Below are 22,251 nucleotides of genomic sequence, written 5' to 3'. Positions count from 1 at the left end.
TAGCTTGAGGGACCCTGGTGTAACAGGGTCAACCTGGGTTGGCTGTATTCCTTAATAGTCTTCACACCATAGAATAACACAGTGTGTACGGTTTCCTTTCCGCTCACTACCACTATTTCTGGGCTGTGCCCACCCTAAATACTGAATGGGGTCTTTCACAGACGGACACATCAGTACGGTGCAGCTACTAGGTAGAATACGGCCCGTCTCATCCCACGCATTCACACATCTCAATTCATCCTACGCGCATGCGCCTCTAGGCGGTACATTACGGCTTTGAGTTGGCAGTGCGCCCGCCCCTTTAAGACTCCGCTCTGGAGTGACAGCCGCGTCGGAGGTGAAATATTCCCTTTCTTAAAGGCATTTTCCCGTCTCGCAGCCAATCCCTGCGCTGTGGACGCGTTGGCACCGCCTTCCCCTTTAAACTATCGCTCCTACCGCAGAGCTGTAGTCGCGGCTGCCGCTATGTCCCGGGTGTGGGCGCTGCTGCTGCCGGGGCTGCTGGCCGCTCTGCTGGGCGCCGGGGCCGGATACTTCCCGGAGGAGCGATACAACCCGGAGTCTCCGCTCAGGCAGCCCACCGTCCTGCTCGCCCTGCTGGCCCGGAACACCCAGGGGTCCCTGCCCGAGGTGCTGGGGGCCATAGACCGGCTGGACTACCCCAAGGACAGGATTTCCCTATGGTGAGACCCCGGAGCCCCACATCTACCATTCATGTCATCCTACCCTGTGTTATACTGCAGAGCTGCACTCACTATACTGCTGTGTACATACATGTCATTACCTATCCTGTGTTATACTGCAGAGCTGCACTCACTATACTGCTGTGTACATACATGTCATTACCTATCCTGTATTATACTGCAGAGCTGCACTCACTATACTGCTGTGTACATACATGACATTACCTATCCTGCATTATACTGCAGAGCTGCACTCACTATACTGCTGTGTACATACATGATATTACCTATCCTGTATTATACTGCAGAGCTGCACTCACTATACTGCTGTGTACATACATGTCATTACCTATCCTGTATTATACTGCAGAGCTGCACTCACTATACTGCTGTGTACATACATGTCATTACCTATCCGGTATTATACTGCAGAGCTGCACTCACTATTCTGCTGTGTACATACATGACATTACTTATCCTGTATTATACTGCAGAGCTGCACTCACTATACTGCTGTGTACATACATGATATTACCTATCCTGTGTTATACTGCAGAGCTGCACTCACTATACTGCTGTGTACATACATGATATTACCTATTCTGTGTTATACTGCAGAGCTGCACTCACTATACTGCTGTGTACATACATGATATTACCTATCCTGTGTTATACTGCAGAGCTGCACTCACTATACTGCTGTGTACATACATGATATTACCTATCCTGTATTATACTGCAGAGCTGCACTCCCTATACTGCTGTGTACATACATGTCATTCCCTATCCAGTGTTATACTGCAGAGCTGCACTCACTATACTGCTGTGTACTTACATGATATTACCTATCCTGTGTTATACTGCAGAGCTGCACTCACTATACTGCTGTGTACATACATGTCATTACCTATCCTGTGTTATACTGCAGAGCTGCACTCACTATACTGCTGTGTACATACATGATATTACCTATCCTGTGTTATACTGCAGAGCTGCACTCACTATACTGCTGTGTACATACATGATATTACCTATCCTGTGTTATACTGCAGAGCTGCACTCACTATACTGCTGTGTACATACATGATATTACCTATCCTGTGTTATACTGCAGAGCTGCACTCACTATACTGCTGTGTACATACATGATATTACCTATCCTGTATTATACTGCAGAGCTGCACTCCCTATACTGCTGTGTACATACATGTCATTCCCTATCCAGTGTTATACTGCAGAGCTGCACTCCCTATACTGCTGTGTACATACATGATATTACCTATCCTGTATTATACTGCAGAGCTGCACTCACTATACTGCTGTGTACATACATGATATTACCTATCCTGTATTATACTGCAGAGCTGCACTCACTATACTGCTGTGTACATACATGACATTACCTATCCTGCATTATACTGCAGAGCTGCACTCACTATACTGCTGTGTACATACATGACATTACCTATCCTGCATTATACTGCAGAGCTGCACTCACTATACTGCTGTGTACATACATGACATTACCTATCCTGCATTATACTGCAGAGCTGCACTCACTATACTGCTGTGTACATACATGACATTACCTATCCTGTATTATACTCCAGAACTGCACTCACTATACTGCTGTGTACATACATGTCATTATCTATCCTGTGTTATACTGCAGAGCTGCACTCACTATTCTGCTGTGTATATACATGTTATTACCTATCCTGTATTATACTGCAGAGCTGCACTCAGTATTCTGCTGTGTACATAAATGACATTACTTATCCTGTACTGATCCTGAGTTACATCCTGTATTATACCCCAGAGCTGCACTCACTATTCTGCTGCTGGTGCAGTCACTGTGTACATACATGACATTACTTATCCTGTACTGATCCTGAGTTACATCCTGTATTATACTCCAGAGCAACACTCACTATTCTGCTGGTGGTGCAGTCACTGTGTACATACATGACATTACTTATCCTGTACTGATCCTGAGTTACATCCTGTATTTTACCTCAGAGCTGCACTCACTATTCTGCTGCTGGTGCAGTCACTGTGTACATACATGACATTACTTATCCTGTACTGATCCTGAGTTACATCCTGTATTATACCCCAGAGCTGCACTCACTATTCTGCTGCTGGTGCAGTCACTGTGTACATACATGACATTACTTATCCTGTACTGATCCTGAGTTACATCCTGTATTATACCCCAGAGCTGCACTCACTATTCTGCTGCTGGTGCAGTCACTGTGTACATACATGACATTACTTATCCTGTACTGTTCCTGAGTTACATCCTGTATTATACCCCAGAGCTGCACTCACTATTCTGCTGCTGGTGCAGTCACTGTGTACATACATGACATTACTTATCCTGTACTGTTCCTGAGTTACATCCTGTATTATACCCCAGAGCTGCACTCACTATTCTGTTTTCTTTGGATGTAAAAAGATAACCTTTCCTCAGTATAAATCCTCATAGCAAGTGTTCTGCAAACAAGGGGAATATTCTGGTAAGCGAACCTTATGGCAGTGTGAATGCTGCTCTGAAGTATAACTAGAGTTCTCTTGGGATTAACCTGCGCAAAGGTTGAAATTTTTGGTCAGGGTGTAAGACCCCCCAGCAATGAGATTCCCACCCGGAAAGTGGGAGGTCTGGGGGCAGGTAATCCGGTGCTGAGGAGATCCCTGATATATGGGGCCTGGGGCTACTTTGTCGGCACACACCCAGGAAGGCTCTGCTGTGTCAGCACCTGTACTGCAGGCGTAGCAGAGCTGAGATTGTTGGTGTGTGTGTACATGTACACAGTGCTTTGTGGGTTATAGCAAGGGACTGCTGTAATGCTGAGAGCAAAGAGCACAGCAGTGTGAGGTCAGTGCACCTAGAATATCATCTCATATTTACAGTCCTGCTGCTACTTACACACAGGTGTAATAACAGAACTGCAGGGCTGTATGACCAAAACTACTGACTGATGCCCCTTAAAGGGCTTGTCCAGAATTGGGCTCCTTTCAAACTGCCCTATGCTCTCTCAGGCGAGCATATAGTAACGCGCTGGAGAGAAGGAGTGAGCGCTGCTCCACTAACACTCTATCTTCTCTCTTTCAGGGTGGCCACAGATCACAACGTGGACAATACCAGTCATATTCTCCGGGAATGGCTCATCAACGTCCAGAACCAGTACCACCATGTGGAGTGGAGGCCGCAGGAGCAGCCCAGGTAATGGTCATTGGGTCTCTTGTAGTTCTCTTTTTCCAGAAGGTCTCATTTCTACTGTGTGTGAGCTTACAGTTGGGGGGAGACCTAGCTGCTGTGACTCACTGCCCCCCCCCCTCCCATCGCCATAGACTTCTATGTAACCTGACACCTTAGTCAGCTTCTGCCTTGTTTCTAGCAAGATGGAATTCAGCAGAGATTTCAGAGCGAAAATGAAGGAAGCAGGGAGGATAATAAGAGCTAAAGCAAGTGAAAAATGAGATATATTACACCGTGTCTAGTAGTGACTTTTACCACAGATTCATCTAAATCTCCTTCCTAGAATTCCTTGTTTTTATGTGAAATCTCAACCATTTACCTGTACAAATAAATCTCCCTCAAAGTCATGTGAAAATGAGCAGAAAAGAGTCATATTTTGCATGAGAGGAGTCAAGTTTAGAGGAGGGAGGGTCACTTCAGACACCCCTATCTTCAGTTCTGTAATATCTAGAAATATATTATTGGTGTCATTTTAAAGATAGAAATGTCATCTTTCCAGATTGAATTTGACTTTTGCACCTTTGTCTTCATCTCCAGTTCTGTAGATCACAGAAACACAAGCCTGATGCAGTGTAAATAACGAGATTTTTATCTTTAATATGACACCACGTTTCTCGGTCCTATAGAATAAGAGATTATATATATATACGTGTGTGTGACATTTCGCGTAAAAGAGGGAGCTCTAGAAAGGACATTTCATTCCCTACCTGAGGGGTCTAGTAATTTAATGGGGTAAAATCTGGTAATAGGATTCCTTTAAGAGTGTTGGCCCTTGTCTGTAAAATCTGGTATTTCTGGGGTAATCTCATAGGGGACTTGATGGGAAGAACAGATGAGATCTGCAGTGATGTCACTAGTCTGTGTCCCTGTAATATTTGGGATAGGGGCTCAGGAGTCAGGACCTTGCTCCTCTAGAGATGGTCCCGTTATCACTTTGTATTATAAACCATTCAGCTTCTGTTTTAGAGCTATTTCTCTTGGTGTGTATTTACCCTTCGGATTTGGAAGATGACCCCCTCGTTCCCCGGCCGCCATCCTGTCTTCACAGTACAGTGAGGTGTTTGCCCAGTACACAACGGCTATCCCCTGCGATTGCTAGTGTAGGGTCTGTAACCCTTTCACCGCCGGGGACAGAGAGAATAACTATAACTGGCACTTATAGCGTATAACCAAGACCTGGGCTTTATATTCTATATAGAATGTCTGTAAATTCCATGTGTGACAAGTTGTGGACCCTTCCATGTGGGCAGCACTACGCCCAATCGGATAAACCTATGTGCCCTGATATTTTACTGTACAGCACCCAGATATACCACCTAGCACCCGGCCAATTGTGTAGCACATTCCTTAATCAATTCCTGGTGGTCTAGGGAAGGCAGCGGCTGATCTCTGGAGCTCTGCTGGTCTGGGTCACCGGTGTCCTTGGTGGGCTTGGGCATTCTGCATTCATTTCAGGATGGTCAAGTGCAGTGACAATACTATATCCATTGATGGAAGGATCCCTGGGCATCTAGGTCACTGAGTGGTCCCAGGATCCCTTATGGTCATGGTTATGGTTTTGAGATACCTGGCAGTCTAGGTCATTATAATAAATATAAAAATACAGAATATGATGGTGCAATATGAAAAAAAATATTATTATTTCATGATCCTGGTGGTGTAGTTACTCTCATTCTGTGTTTTTCAGGACCCTTATGGTCATGGTTTTGAGATCCCAGGCGGTTTAGGTCATTATATTAGTCTCCTGGTGGTCTAGGACCCTCAATGGGTTTTTCTCAGGATCACTAATGGTCATGGTTTCTGGTTCCCTGGCTGTCTAGGTAATGATTTTGGGGTCCCTGGTGGTATGGGTAATGATTTTGGGGTCCCTGGCGGTGTAGGTCATTATTTCAGGATCCTGGTGGTCTAGGACCCGTGTCAGTCTAAGGAATGATCTGAGGATCCCTAGTGGTCCAGGGCAATAGCTATACCTGGTTAACACCCTTGATGGAAGAATCTTTGGCATGATTTCAGGATTTAGGACCCTGACTGGGCTGGCCTTTGGATTCCTTATTGGCTTGTAGTGTCAATTTAATTTAATGTGGAGCAGTGAAAGGGTTAATGCTCCATCCCTGTCCAGTCTCACCGCAGTATTTCCCGGGCTGTAGGAAAGTGATCGCTTTTCTTTCAACTTCGTTGCGGACTGCAAGAAAAATATGAAGGGCTTTGTAGCCGCCCAGTCCTGGATTTAGCAGAAATTCCAGATATTTTTAGTGGTTCGGAGAATATTAAATTGCAGATACAAAAGCCCTTGATAAGTACCATAGTGTCTTCCATAGCCCAGGCCAAGGTACTTCTTATGCCAACCTAATGCAAAGTGACCCAGACAGATTCATCCCCATAATAATCTTTATTTATGTAGTGCCCTCATATCCCTGGGGCATCTTCTATAATCTGCATGTATGTGCCATCCTGTGCTCGGCCAGGGCCTGGTGCCCATGTGTTCAGAATTTTCCACTAAATGTATGACCCCTGTCTCATGATTCTCCATCCTAATATTTTCCAGATGGTTCCAGGATGAAGAAGGCCCGAAGCACTGGTCGCACCAGCGTTACGAGTATATCATGAAGCTACGCCAGGCCGCCCTAACCTCTGCCAGGGAAATGTGGGCAGACTACATAATGGTATGTACTGATGTATGTGCCCTGGCGCTGGGGTATGCTGTGTTATTAAAGGAGAAGATCCCCTCCATGTGACCCGAAGGACCTCAATCGGGGCTGGTGTAGGGATCAGGAGGGTGCACCAGTGACATCTAGTGGTAGAATAGGGAATTACAGAGGTTTCTGAACATTGATATCTCTGATGCTTTATGAAAGGCGATCGGTGCAGCAGGAAAGTACAGGGAGATCCAACAAAGCCCATTTTAAGGGAGTTCATTTAGGAAAGCTATACTTTAAAAGCAGAAGGGCCTGGATAGAGATCAATAGAATTTGACAAGAGACGATGACTCCTTAGTAGTTCGCTGGCTATATAAACCCCCTCTCCAGGACCTTGTTGACTTCTAGAGGCCCCCAATGTATAATCTTGTATAGATGGCGGCTCAGGTGGATTCCTCTTGCGGTACTTGCTTCCTGTCTGCAGACAAGTCCTCATTGAGTTATCACATGAAGCGTAGCCCGCACCTGTAATCCCTGTAACACTGCGGCCATTGTCTCCTGAGCTGCCGCTATATGATTACAGTATATAATTAAAGCCATATGATACAGGAGGCACAGACTGCGGCCAGATGTACCCAAGCATGAGAGGACATGTGGATCTGCCGGCTGCTTCCTTGCTGCTGTCACTTTGAATATTGTCCTATTAAGCAGATGGATCCTTATATGGGAAATTCTATGGCTGCCTCTCCAGCGCCACCTGTAGGTGGTTACCCTGTAAGTCAATGTCCGACCCACTAAAAAGCCTTGGGAGTCAACGTCGGAATATTAATATTTACTTGGGTTTGGAGAAGATGGTATCTACTTCATATAATCCCTCGATCTTGGAGACCGTCCCCTATGAATGTTGTCCTCTCCTTCAGTTTATAGATGCAGATAACCTGCTGACTAATCCAAACACCCTGAATTTACTGATCGCTGAGAACAAGACGGTAGTCGCCCCCATGCTGGAGTCCAGGGCGGCGTACTCCAACTTCTGGTGCGGGATGACCACTCAGGTAAGGACCTACCTGGGAACTTGGATTATGCTTGTATAACTCTTCACCTCCTTCCATCTATGTATCTTTTATGTGATCTACATGTATACACAGGGATATTACAGACGCACCCCGGCCTACATGCCAATCCGGCGCAGGGAACGCCGCGGCTGCTTTGCCGTGCCCATGGTCCACTCTACATTTCTCATCGACCTGCGGAAGGAGTCCAGCCAGTACATCGACTTCTACCCGCCTCACCCTGACTACACCTGGGCATTCGATGACATCATAGTCTTTGCCTATTCCTGTCGGCAGGCCGGTGAGTGCAGAAACCCTTGCGACATGGCCACACAATTTGCAGCCAGATCACAGCCACAATAGAAGTCTATGGCACCCGGTCACTGTTTGCTGAGCACATGGGGCCGCTTGTCTTTCAATGGAGAGGGGAGGGGTGAGGAGCGCTCACTTCCCCTCCCATCTTCACCCGCCCCTGTGCTCTCCCAAGAATGCACATGGCCGTGTGAATAAGGCTTTAGATGAAACTGAAGACCATCCTAATTGTACTGTAGAAGGAGGATAGTTTTGTGTTATCTATTATAAGAAGTAGGGTTTGGCCTCACATAATATCCCACTTACAGACCGTTACCTGTAAACTCCTTCTTCCCTCCAGAGGTGCAGTTGTTCCTTTGTAATAAAGAAGTATACGGGCATCTACCCGTCCCTCTGCGGGCACATAGCTCCTTGCTGGATGAGGCCGATAACTTCCTTCATACCAAGCTAGAAGTGATGGGTGAGTATCAGAAAACAGTGTGGTCTAGGAAAACTCCTACTTGTTAGGATCAGGTTTCTTTTCTTGGTTTATTTTACCTTATATATTGTCCCTCATATTGTATTCTGTCTGCAGTGAAGGGTCCTCCAATCGAACCATCAAGTTTCCTGTCTGTTCCACCAAAAGTCTCGGACAAGCTGTCCATGGATGAGGTAACTAGATGCTTATTGGTGTATCCACCTTTGCTGGTCCCCAGATTTTACTGTATTAAACTACCATCAAGTAGGGGACAACTTTTAACTATAAAAAAAAAAAAATCTCTTCTAAAGTCATGTGCAAATGAGCAGAGAAGAGTCATATTTTGAGATGAATCAAGTTTAATTTCAGTTCTGTAGATCACAGAACCACAAGCCTGATTCTTATCTTTTTTTTTATCAGATATTTCTTTATTCATTTTTCAATTTTTATGAGCATATGAACAATAAAAAGAAAAACAGTCCCCTCTCCCCCATCCCCATCCCTGCCAGGACTACAGATTATTTATGACAGATTTAGCATATACACCTTACACTCTTAAGTCGCCACGCAGGGCTATAAAAGGTTGGCACACAAATGCAATAAACTTAACAATGTATAGTAAGACATATGTTGATTATAAACTTAAGGCAGCACCTTATCTCGTCTATTGGTCTATATTAATTTGTAACAGCCTTTCCCTCAACAATTCTGCTGACAATACCCCCGGTGTATCCACCATGGGTCCGATTCTTATCTTTAATGTTACACCAGCATATTTCTACGTACTAAAGAACTCAAGATAAGGGTGTCAGAAGTGACCATCCCTTTCTGCCTCTGAACTTATAATAATAATAATAATCTTTATTTATATAGCGCCATCAAATTCCGTAGCGCTTTACAAATCATCGGGGACATGTACAACTATATTACATTACAAAGAACAAACAGTCATCTGGAACAATATGAGTGAGGGCCCTGCTCACAAGAGCTTACAGTCTATGAGGATGAGGGGGTGACACAAGAGCTTACAGTCTATGAGGATGAGGGGGTGACACAAGAGCTTACAGACTATGAGGATGAGGGTGTGACACAAGAGCTTATAGTCTATGAGGATGAGGGGGTGACACAAGAGCTTACAGACTATGAGGATGAGGGTGTGACACAAGAGCTTACAGTCTATGAGGATAAGGGGGTGACACAAGAGCTTACAGTCTATGAGGATGAGGGGGGACACAAGAGCTTACAGTCTATGAGGATGAGGGGTGACACAAGAGCTTACAGTCTATGAGGATGAGGGGGGACACAAGAGCTTACAGTCTATGAGGATGAGGGGGTGACACAAGAGCTTACAGTCTATGAGGATGAGGAGGTGACACAAGAGCTTACAGACTATGAGGATGAGGGTGTGACACAAGAGCTTATAGTCTATGAGGATGAGGGGGTGACACAAGAGCTTACAGTCTATGAGGATGAGGTGGTGACACAAGAGCTTACAGTCTATGAGGATGAAGGGGTGACACAAGAGCTTACAGTCTATGAGGATGAGGGAGTGACACAAGAGCTTACAGTCTATGAGGATGAGGGGGTGACACAAGAGATTACACTCTATGAGGATGAGGAGGTGACACAAGAGCTTACAGTCTATGAGGATGAATGGTGAACATCATCACGTGGGCTCATTAGATCAGACGCCTCATCCTCTTTGTATCCATGGCTGACCTCGGCTTCTAATTCCTTCCACAGATTTTCCTCATTAATTTGAAGCGTCGGCAAGACCGGAGGGACCGGATGAGAAAGACCCTTTATGAGCTGCAGATTGACTTCAAGCTTTCTGATGCTGTGGATGGCCGGTGAGTCAGGAAAGTCCTCGGAGGGATCGTGCTGTGATGTCCGTCCAGGACTCCGTACACTTATATGACAGTGTAGTAGGTGACAGTCCCATAGAAGTGAATGGAGCTCTGGTCGGGCATGTACATTAATACTAATTCTTTACTTATATAGCGCACACAGATTACGCAGCGCTGCACAGTCCCTGTCCCCATGGGGCTCACAATCTAATCAGCCTACCAGTATGTTTTTGGAGTGTGGAAGGAAACCGGAGGTAACCCATGCAAACACATTCTGGAGGCACTGGCAGAGCCCTTTCTCATGTCCCCTTTAAAGGAAACCTACCACTTGAAGTGGCAGGTTTCAGTTGGAAATACCGAGCACCAGCTCAGGGTGAGCTGGTGCCGGAGCTTATTTTTGTTAGTGTTTTAAACCGCTGTATTGCGGTTTAAAACACTTTTTAAACTTTATAGCCGGTGCAGGGAGGTACCGTGCGCGCGGCTACATAGGAAGTGAAGGAGAGCCGCGCACATGGTAAGTGCCGAGCGCGTACCTCCCTGCGCCGGCTATAAAGTTTAAAAAGTGTTTTAAACCGCAATACAGCGGTTTAAAACACTAACAAAAATAAGCGCCGGCACCAGCTCACCCTGAGCTGGTGCTCGGTGTTTCCATCTGAAACCTGCCACTTCAAGTGGTAGGTTTCCTTTAAGCTCTTTCTCAGAGATCCTGCCCCATCTTGGGTCTATGCTCTATTCTGTTAAGTCTTGGAAACATTCACAGACTTGTATTAAAAACTAGTCAGGTGTATAACATAGGAACATAAATCCTTGGCTGTCCCTGCAGAGCTTTGGTGTCCTCTCCTGCTTCTCCTTTATTCTGGCTGGAAAGGTCTTTTTTATTTCTATAAAATAATGTATTATAAGTCCTGTAACCCGAACTTGGCAAGTGAGGCGTGTGGCTGAAGCATCTGTTTTCCTATGTATCTGTGACCATGTTTGACCTTGAAGTAGTGTTTTATGTCTTGCGGGGCCACAGCTATGAACAATGGAGCAAGACGGACCAGCGCCAGTCACCTCTATATATGTTCTATGGACCCCCAGCCCCAGGTCATACATTACCTACTACATAGGAGTCTGTGATCATAGTGACCCCTGTACCTTTTAGATGTTATGGAAATGACCTCTAATACAATAAAGAATTTAACTCCTAAGAATATTTACACGGCTGGAGACTGGATGCTCTGAAATGATGGAACAATGTAATAATAATTCTTCGGAAAACTGGAAATTTGGCTCCATGTGTTGAGTGTATGAATCCCCCGCTGGGCCCAGGCGGCGTCTCATCTGGATATCTGTTGTTTTATGTCTTTATACTGCAGTGTCATGTAGTCTGATACTTCTACTCTCCTCCAATCCACAGGTAATAATTCACTGGTGACTGGAGACTTTGTGCCGCAGTTGATTTAGGGCTTTCTTATTATAAATCTGTATTTCAGTTATCCCCAATTCATGAGAAACGCAGAATCTTTATAGGGGACACTAGTATAGACCACCATTGTGTTGGAACCTGTTTTCCTGCCAAACATTGAATGCTTTGCGTTTCTTGTAATGCCTGGATTGTTTAGGGTTAATGTGATGCTCCATGACTATTTTTGGATACCCTTGCTCTTTGGTATCGGAGAGCTTCCTTATTTCTCGGCTATTGTAGGGTTCTTGAGAACGTTCCCATATGTTAGTGACGCTGCAGGTGCCTCCCCGCGTCTCTTATAGAAGCCATTTCAGTCTCAGAAACATAAAAAATTATGAGCTCCGTCCCCACATTATTTATTGGTGAGGTCATAAGCCCTTCACGACTTCCCGTAGCAGAAACAAGGCGCAGATGTCGGGATTTATGGAAGCCAATTCATTCCACAGCTGTCCATGACTCCTGGGAGACTCCGCACCTCCCAGCCCCATCTCATCCCGGATAAAGAAGTCTGTTTCTCCACGTTTACACCACAATACAGAGAGTATTGTATGTACTACAAGGACAGCCGGACTGTGACCTGACCTGATGGTCATCGTGTGGACCCGCTTATTCTCCAGAAGTGAAATTATTGAGTATAGAAAGAGAAAATATGTCCACAGAACCGAGACAGTATCACTAACCTGGATTAAAGGCAGTATGAAAAAAGCAGCATGTTATAGAGCAGGAGGAGCTAAGTAGATTGGTACATAGTGTCCTATCTGCAGGAAGCATGTTATAGAGCAAGAGGAGCTAAGCAGATTGTAAGGAGTGTCCTATCTGAAGGCAGCATGTTATAGGAGCTGAGCAGATTATACATAGTGTCTTGCCTGCAGGCAGCATGTTATAGAGCAGGAGGAGCTGAGTAGATTGGTATATAAAGTCCTATCTGCAGACAGCATGTTATAGAGCAGGAGCTGAGCAGATTGTGCATTATGTCCTATATGCAGTCAGCATGTTGTAGAGCAGTAGGAGCTGATCAGATTCCTATAGGACCCAATTTGGCAGCTTTCCCTATATGATGACTATGCATAGTGCAGAGAAAGACCAGGGGCTGTCAAAATGGAAGTAAAAAGAAAAAGTGTTTTTGCCTTCCTGTTGCAATAACGTGTATTTTTCTTTTCTTTGAGTGTGGATGATTTTGGAGAGAACAAATTGTATTGATCTTTTACTTTTTTGACTTTTACATAACATAAGGAAATTTGCATAATTAATATGTATAACTTTTTTTTCTGCTAGTTGTGTGCAGGCTTGTTTTTTGTGGTCTGGGCTGTTGCTTTTTACTGTAATGTTTTCAGGCCCTTCTCTGGTTTTTGATTTTCTTTTGATGCCTCTTTTCTGATGACCAACTCAATGGCCGTCACACTGATCAGACTGGAGGCAGGTTGTCATTGCCCAGGCATCTGTTCTGCCATATTTCATGCAGTGCTTTTATATATTGGGTAAAAAGTTACAAGCCGTGACCCGTGTCCAATAAGAGTATCCTGTCCTCTGAGCTCAGGGATGGGGAATGTTTACCAGTAGAGATGTATATGGTTACGGTGTGGTCCATCTTCAGGATCTGTGCATCTCTACATATATGACATGAGCAGTACCTTGAAGAAGGGTCATGTATGTGCATGCAGTGCAGTCTACAGTGCACATTCCTCAGTACTGTATGTATATTTATGCTATATGTCCTCGGGTTGTGTAGACTACATCCTGATGTCACATGTATCATCCCCAGAGGGGAAATAGGGGGCTCTGGATGAACACCTGCATGCAAACAACTTGTTTTACTGGATTTCCCCTGATTGTATTTGAGCTCCATGGTCCTAGTGCCGCCTGCTATATTCTGTATATCTCCATCCAGGGCACTGAATGAAACCCAAGTAACTGCTATGGGCATAAAGATGTTACCGGGGTATAAGGACCCGTATCACGGGCGTCCACTGACGCGAGGAGAGATGGGCTGCTTCCTGAGCCACTATAACATCTGGAAGGAGGTGAGTGCTCTCCTATCATTGGGATCTATTGAGTTTTATGTAACATGTTTTTGTAAACAATCCAAAAATGAATCTCTCTTCTTCCTCCTTCAGATCTCCGAGCGCTCGCTGGCCGTGTCCGCTGTATTTGAAGACGATCTGAGGTTTGAGATCTTCTTTAAGAGGCGTCTGGAGAACCTGCTGCACGATTTGGAGGAAGCGGAATTAGATTGGGACCTCATGTAAGTGTAATGATATAGGGGGGTGGGGGGTGGTTTCTCTGTGATTTGATAGACTTGGCATCGATACCTTCCTCTCTGCATGAATGAGGGCATTTTCTGTCTCTTTTAGAGGATCTGAATGCTAGGAGTTTAGCCAACTATTGATTTGAGTAGTTGGGAAGGGGTTAATTATACAATGGAAAAAAGTTATAATCATGGGATTTAGGGAAGCTGAATGTCATTAATATTCCCGTGGGTGAAAATGAACAATGGAAGAATGTGGTCCCTTATTTTAAAAGAGAACCGCACAAAATTACTGAACTGAAAAATCAAACAAAAAGTTCCTTATTGTACATTAGGGAGGGGGGTTAAAAAACTATTATAATAGATGATTATAAGGGTGACTTGCCAGACAGGGGCAGTATCATAGGGGCGCTTCTAACTCCAGAAACTTCTCCTGCCTGTAAGTGTAACTCTTTTTTTTTTTTTTTTCGTGCAGATATCTTGGTAGAAAGCGGATGCAGGTGGATGAGCCCGAGGAGCCGGTACCTGGGGTCCGCAATCTGGTGGTCTCTGACTACTCCTACTGGACACTGGCGTACCTCATCTCTCTGCAGGGGGCCAGGAAGCTGCTTGATGCCGAACCTCTAACAAAGATGCTTCCTGTGGATGAGTTCCTGCCGGTCATGTATGACAAGCACCCCATGTAAGTGGAGCTTATACCATAAAGCGTATGGATACCTAACACTATACACACTCATAGGTCATTGTACACTACCAGGCGGGCTTGGTGCCTACAAAATGCTGCATAATGTACATAACATAGTTCATTTTTGGACTACAGGTGCAGCGTAGTAATGAAAAATTTCCCAAATTTAGGACACCATCTATATCAATCTTACTTTATAAAGTTGAAGGGAGTCTACTATCGATTGTGACCATAAAAAGCTGCAGGCCGTGTTGAATATTGTCCCTGACGATCTATGTTACCCTATCTTTCTGTCTGTTAGTATAAGTAGCGTTAATATTCCAGAATTGTTGCTGGACTTGGTACACTGGTGTGTGAGATCTCGTCTATGAGTGCAGCACCTGGCCTCTAACCACCTGGTTAGATATTAAAGCGAGTGGAAAAAAGAAGTGATCCAAAAAAATCTCCCCCATGTGTCTCAGTAGTGGAGCCTCAGGCTACATTTTTGCTGGGAAATAGTGACCATGAAATATGCTGGTCCTGCAGTCTATTACGGAAGGTCTGGTGCCCAGCTGTCAGACAAAGCTTAGAACCACGAACAATAAAAATGTATTACAGATGTGTCGTCTTCCAATTTCCAGTTGCACAGTGAGCACCGGGAGACAGCTGTACCTCCTGCCATCACAGTCCTGTGTGTAATGTCACCATGGTGGGGGGTTTGTTTTGAGTTACACATTCCCTCTTTCACCACTTTAAGGCCTATAAACTATCACTGATTCGGTCATGTTGGCTGAGAACTATAGTGCGGCATGTAGTATTAACAGAAAGAATTGGTAGGCCATCATCTCTGATGTCCATGAGGAAAAGTGGCCATTGGGCGTTCTTGGTGTTGATCGGGCAGTGGGTTGTGGTTTCAACTCTCAACACCACCCACAACCTAGTTGTGTCATCCAGAGTAATGTAAACCTCTACTCTCTCCACAGCTCGGACTACTCCTCTGCGTTCTCTCCACGGAACCTACGTGCCTTCTCCGTGGAGCCATTACTGATCTACCCCACCCATTACACCGGAGACGAGGGCTACGTAAGCGATACCGAGACCTCTGTACTGTGGGACAACGTGAAGCAACCAACAGACTGGGATCGGGCCAAATCCCGAAAGACCCAACAACAGGAGAAGCTCCGCAGTGAAGCTATAAACACCCCTTCCCTCAGATCACCTTTTGACAGCGCGGCCCGGGATGAACTATGACCTTCATGATTGTCCGTGACACCACCCATTCAACACCGGAGATCTATGTGTAGGGATGTTTGAGGACTGATCATGACTGGGCAAGTGGACCTTATGGGGTGACCAACGCTTGGTTTGTTCAGGCACGTGACCCTAGAATTGACTACCCTTCTCTTCCTAGTAGAACCTCACAGCTTGGGAACATTGCTATCGATGAGGGAACCGGGTGCTTTTAACTACATGGAATCGCCTCGGCTCTGGGTTAATTAATAATTATGATTATTTATATATTTACGTGTGCAAAAAATGAAATGGCCTCCTTCTACTCGGTGTACGCCAAGAACAGCTGAGCTGTTTTAAGGGAGATGTTTCTACTTGAGATCCTTAAGCGTGGTCACAAAGATAGAGAGATGTTTAAAGGGCTGCTTGAGTTAGTCACGTTTGGTAATAAACTCCAGGGATAGACCTTGAGTATCCTTACCATCTCCTTAGGTTTTATCAACATTCATCTTCATTAGATCATGTTCTTCGTGGTGTACCCCATGCCTGTATAGGACGAAACTCCTTGTGCCTTAGCTATATGACTGGTCATGGTGGTAGGCTTGGTTGCGTACTCTTATGTCATGGATAACGGAAGGCCTTGTGACCACATGGTGTGATGCCCCATTTATATGTATCTGTAAGCAGGTATAGAACAATATAGTTCTCAAATTTAAAGGTGTGGACCACCCCTTTCCTCGGCTCCACCCCACCCATATCGATCAGGGTCCAGCTCCCAGATGCTGAAGAACATCTGAGGTGAAGTGTTGGACCTTCACTAATCTGATCCTATGGACGAGTCATCAATATCATTAATCTAGGAAACCTTCTTTAATGTCTTGAGTTGGATCAGGTAGAGAATTGAGTTCCTGTGTGAATTCTTTATCCAAAAATATATATTTTTCACAAATTTTAATTCCACGTTGATTGTAGTGTCCTAGTATCTTCTAAGTAAAATATTTTTTTGGCTCTTTTTGATATTTATTTGTACTTTTTGCCTAAACGCAGTGGAATACTAACACTAGAGGGAGAAGCAGCAGGATGGTTGACACGTCCGCATTGATTTACATGACTATCGTTGAAGGGGAAACCCCTCGTGAATTAGGCTTCCAGTCACTCTTATGGTATTATCTTCTCAGAAAACTGTTTAACTCAGTTAATCCTTCCTTCCCCTTGATGAGAAATGACCCCATCTTCTGCCATAGCAGCTTTTTTGAACATGTCATTGAACTTCCCTTCTGCTTTAATAATTTGCTTTCGGTTACGCACCTTGTACTTGCATCGAATGTAGGGATTGGTGATCCCTATAGAAGTCTCCGGAGTCCAGTTTAATCATATTTGTAAAACCCAGACTTCTTGTTTCTGCTACCTCACTTTCCAGTCTTGGATGGGTCTGAGATGCAGTACCAGAAATGGCCATCAGATAATGGGGGTGCTGTTTACCCTTTGTATTTTTCCCTCCTCTGACCCCTCCGCCAAGCGTTTTTGAAGCCTCATTCCCATGTCTAGCCAAATATAAAATGAAATGGTTCTCAGCTGAATAAAGTAGGAAATCTGGAACAAATCATAGACAAGGAGAAGCAGTTTTTTCCTTGCTTCCCTTTTATGGGCTTTGTTCCAATTTTGGGTTGAAATGGATATATAAAGCTTAGCATGTCCTAATGGTAGCAGAAGGGTGAAAAAATTTACAGTTTTGTCCACTATGATGTCATTGCTAGAGGACTACAACTTGCAAGCATCATGTGACTGATTATGACTGATCTTCATGTTCATTAAAGGGGATGTCTCATATAGACAACCCCTGGAGATCACCTTTGATCTCCAGGAGATGTTGCAGTCCGCTATCACCTTTCCCACTACAAGGGAAATCTGGTTTTACATGTAGACCATTGAGATTAGCTTTGATTATCTTTGCCTCATGGGTGGGGCTTCCAAGCTCCACCCATGAGGTTCATGTGCTCTATTATGATCAGTATTATAAGCGATTTTTAACTATTTTTAACAGCGCCCTCCCCTAGCGGCCACATGAAAGTGTATAACGTTGTACAATAACTTGTGATTAACGCTTTATACAAACACAGACAATCTCTTGTCAATGTGCTAGGAGTAGAAAACTACAGATTTACCGACTGTAATCCAAAGGTTTTTTCATTGGGAGGGATTTCTTGTACTGGTGACTAAGGAAGGCAGAAGGGTATTTGGGTGTGTGGATGGTTGCTCATAAGCCCGGTACTGGGGTCCACCTGTTGTTTACAGAGTTCTTTATATTTTTGTGCTTATGTTGAATAAATTTTTACAATAATTTAGTCTCTGGTTTATATCTGTGTCAAAGTCTATTGGAAATGAAATGTTTGTTTTCATATGCATAGTACTGCTTTATTCACATTCCAGAACCATCGACCCAGAGAAGGTCCGTACAAAAATATGATGGGAGGAGCCACAGCCGGCTGCACTGCATTGCTGACACTGCTGGGCTTTGTATATACGAGACCAAAGGAGGGAGATGCTGTGGATGGATGATGGTTCTCCCTGGGCCACTCCCGATGAAGGTGTAGGGATCTCTGGCTAAGTGGTAAAAGGGCCACAATTGATGTTATGCTGCTTTAGGCAGGAATCACACAGAGACAAGGGATGTCGACCATAAAACTCACAGCTCGTTTATTCCGGCAACAACAGCAGATAACGTTTCAACTGGCTCAAGGTTGCTGGTTGGATGGTGTTGGGCAGAGATCGCTCACAGCCTGGTATAGGTGGCTTCAGGCTGGAGATGAGGAGCTGCTATGAAGTGCTCCAAGGCAGCCTCTGGATTAGGCTCATGTGCCTCTGGACTGTCCCTGGAGAGACCTCAGGAGAACAGACCAGAACTTTCCAGCCCAAGGGTTTATATAATCTTTTGGGAGTAGTCAGCCCAGCCTGGGCTATCCAACCAGCACCTTAGAACAATGTAAGAGTAAAGGGGTTGTCTGATGGCATAAAAAACCTATTGGTGGCCGGGAGGGGGCTGGTTAAAAAATAAACATTTTACTTGGCTTTGCAGTCCCTCCCAGCGCCCTGCTTTGCAATCACTCTGGTCCATGTCCCATGTAAACAAACGGGCATAGAAGCCGCACTGCATTCAGCTTCCAGCTGGTCCCTTTTCCCAGCACTGTATCATGCGGGACGGGTGTGGCAGGCCCCCTTAGCCGGCCAGAAGCAGGACGAGACGCGGCTTCCGTGTCCCTGTTTGTTTACATGGGGCATGGACCGGAGTGATGGCAGCGTGGGACATCGGGAGATACAGCGAAGGTAAGTAAATGTTTAATTTTTTTAACCAGCCGCCAATAGGTTGTTTTTATACTCTCGGAGAGTCCTTTAAACAAAACCTTTTATTGGTCACAATAATTAACACTTCTTCTTGGGATATTAAGTGGCTGCAATACCATGTATAGACACTTGAGGGCTCACCGAGGTGATCAGTCTCGGAGATTCCTCATTACATCTATTGAGAGTAGTATTTCACAATACTCTGCATTGGCAGGGGTGTTGCATAAGTGTTGATCAGTGTGTGAATGGATTAAAGGAATAGCTGATGGTAATTGCTTATCCGCACCTCCCCATCCCCGCACGTGACGGGGGAGGTGAGTATAAGCAACTAGCATCAGCTATTGTGATGGTAGATGGCCTTTAAATAGAAGGGGCTCTAACATTTTAACCAATGTAAAAAGAGTCATTGGAATACCTGATACCATAACTGTTAAGGTCCTCTGATAAGTGTGTAATAACAAGGGGTATACTATCATTCCCAGAAGTTAGAAGCTACAGGTTGACCATTGACCTCATGCCAACACTCTCCAAGTCGATAGTCGAATAGTGTAGAGCACCATGGTAATGGAGGTCTATCCCATTTTTGTCTTGAACACAATAGCAATAGTAATTATTCTTGACACATAATGGAATGGGTTAACACAATGTAAGGGAGCTGGACAATGGCAGCCTTCATGCTCAGTACACATGGAATTTGTGGAAGCAGTGGTACGGCCATTAATTCAAAGGAGCTACTAATCTCCTACTATGGTCTGCAGCATATCAGGACTTACCTTATATACTCGAGTATAAGCCTAGTTTTTCAGCAAAAAAAAATTTGCAGAAAACCCCAAACTCGGCTTATACTCGAGTCAAAAAAATAAATATATCTAAACTCACCTTTCCGGCGACCCCTGTATATCTTCTGTGCGATCTGTCCGTCAGCGGCGGCAGGCTATATACACTGGGGCAGGGTCTGGCAGGCTATATACACTGGGGCAGGGTCTGGCAGGCTATATACTGGGGAGGCTGTGACCAATGCATTTCCCACCCTCGGCTTATACTTGAGTCAATAGGTTTTCTCAGTATTTTGTGGTAAAATTAGGGGCCTCGGCTTATACTCGGGTCGGCTTATACTCGAGTATATACGGTATCTTTCATCATCTAAGATATCATTGGTCAAAAATTGCAGAAGAAGCTGTCAGAGGACCATTGATATCCTCTCTGATACCCTTCCAAGGTGTGCAAATTTATGTAACTCTGTGTAAGGAACACATAATACTGAATATTTTTCTATTTGTATCATTTACATATCATTAACATGTCTATCAATCCTGAGATTTCCATAATTCCTTCACCTTTTCCAATGTTCCAGCGTAAATGATAATCTATCACTATGGACGTGAGATTGGTGATTTCCCTTAGTAATCCTTTGCATGTATATTATAATGGTTTCCAAATAAAACAGTATAAACTTCTACTAAGCAGAAATTGTGTCATTGACTATTGTGAATCCAATCTTTGTACCATATTCAGTTGCACAAATGAGTATTTATGTTTTCTTCCTCTTTCTTTTCTGTTCAATAAACTTTATTAAAAGTAATAAGTATCAATATACATAGAATTGTCAATGAGTCACAATAGAATTTCAATATACAAGCTTTAAAGCATATAAACACAAGTTTAGCATATCCAGTATTACAGCTGGGTTGTAAAAGACAGTCCACATCGCTCAAAGCGATATCAATGCCTAGATGAAGGCTGACTCCTTTAGTGCAACGAATGAAAAACTGGAGAAAAAGTCTATATTGCTACTAAACAAATATTAACAACACAAAACACATTAAACATGTACAACATGGGGATCCGAAGGAAAGCACATACGGGTATACAGAGGGATAGGGGAGGTAGAGAGGGAGGGGAGAAGCACACCGGGTGAGAGGGAAGGGTAAGAAGAATAGAAGAAACTTCTAACTTAGACCAAGTCATCCACCACTTGTTTCTATCCAAGTGGTAAATTCTGTTGAACTGTGGAAGTCAATCCACGGGGACCAGACCTTGGTGTACCTATCCATCTGGGAGTCCGCCAGTCCCTCCATGGCTCTCATCTCCTCCATTCTCATGATATGGTTCAAGGCCTCTGCCCACTGGGCCCTTGAAGGACTTCCAAATCTGGGGATAATCTGACGAGTAGCGGCAATGCAGTGTCTCAGAAAGCCTTTTTTTATCACAGAGATGGAGCCAGGAATCATAGATAATAGCCCAATCTCTGGAAGCGGTACAACCGTGTCCAACCATAGTTTATTGTAGAGTGCAAAAACCGCTTCCCACAGACCTCTCACCCCAGGGCAAGACCACCAGATATGTAACATGGAACCATGTTCTCTGCCACATCTCCAGCACATATCAGACACCTCTGGGAACATCTTATGTAGCTTTTCTGGGGTTCAATACCATCGATTTTAAAGTTTGTCTCCTGTATTTGTGACGAGACAGAGAGTTTATGGGTCAAGACAGTCGCCTTATCCCATTCCTCTTCAGCAAATGTTTTGTTCAGCTGCTCAATTGATTAGCCATAAACCATCTGCTACCTCTCATGTCTGCGGGAAGCCATCCTTCCAAAGAATGTATGTTGCGGCCTTTCAGTGTGTGTCGCACCTGTACTACCACATTTGACGGTAGACCAAATAAATCAGGGTCCAGATCTTGTAGGGGGCACCTAGCATCTAGAAATATTGGAGACATGGGACCCGGGATGGAGGTCAAGTTATGTTGTTTCCTCATTCGGTCCCAACTACCCAGAAGTGTCTTATATAGGGGCGTGCAGGGAGAGGATGTGTCGCGGTCTGCCGTGGAAAGCCAGAGAGATGCCACCAGAGGTGACAAGTTCAAAGAGGCTTCCAACGTCACCCAGAGCTTGGAGGACGAATTCAACTTCCTCTTTCTTTTTCTTGGTAAACACAGTATAATTTGAAAAAAAACCATTAGTTATGTAAAGTCCTGTGTGGACAATTAACTTCCTCCACTCTGGCGCTGTAATAATACTTCCATAGAAATCCTGTTATGCACAAGGAATTGTACTGTTTATAGTTTCA

At 44.5% G+C, this 22,251-nt stretch overlaps 1 protein-coding gene across 1 annotated transcript; it reads left to right on the top strand.

The window, feature by feature from the left end:
• The first annotated feature begins 331 nt into the window (after positions 1 to 331).
• On the top strand, positions 332 to 18,176 carry COLGALT1 (collagen beta(1-O)galactosyltransferase 1). The gene is made up of 12 exons (XM_072149153.1): positions 332 to 683; positions 3,799 to 3,909; positions 6,491 to 6,608; positions 7,502 to 7,636; positions 7,730 to 7,934; positions 8,286 to 8,405; positions 8,520 to 8,596; positions 10,146 to 10,252; positions 13,585 to 13,717; positions 13,811 to 13,938; positions 14,417 to 14,623; positions 15,589 to 18,176. Exons 1-12 carry the CDS (start codon positions 466 to 468, stop codon positions 15,854 to 15,856), a joined length of 1,827 nt encoding a protein of 608 aa, XP_072005254.1. The 5' UTR covers positions 332 to 465; the 3' UTR covers positions 15,857 to 18,176.
• The last annotated feature ends 4,075 nt before the right edge of the window (positions 18,177 to 22,251 follow it).

This window comes from Engystomops pustulosus, chromosome 4 (assembly GCF_040894005.1).
Source record: "Engystomops pustulosus chromosome 4, aEngPut4.maternal, whole genome shotgun sequence".
Taxonomy (NCBI): domain Eukaryota; kingdom Metazoa; phylum Chordata; class Amphibia; order Anura; family Leptodactylidae; genus Engystomops; species Engystomops pustulosus.
The sequence above is the reverse complement of the archived record's forward strand: the minus strand, read 5'-3'. Positions and strand labels throughout refer to the sequence as shown.

Bases quoted from the DNA above. Each gene is read 5' to 3' on its own strand.
- COLGALT1 (XM_072149153.1), top strand. From the start codon at position 466: ATGTCCCGGGTGTGGGCGCTGCTGCTGCCGGGGCTGCTGGCCGCTCTG. The intron at 7,935-8,285 runs GTGAGTGCAGAA...TCTTCCCTCCAG, and splicing joins CTATTCCTGTCGGCAGGCCG to AGGTGCAGTTGTTCCTTTGT. The intron at 8,597-10,145 runs GTAACTAGATGC...TTCCTTCCACAG, and splicing joins ACAAGCTGTCCATGGATGAG to ATTTTCCTCATTAATTTGAA.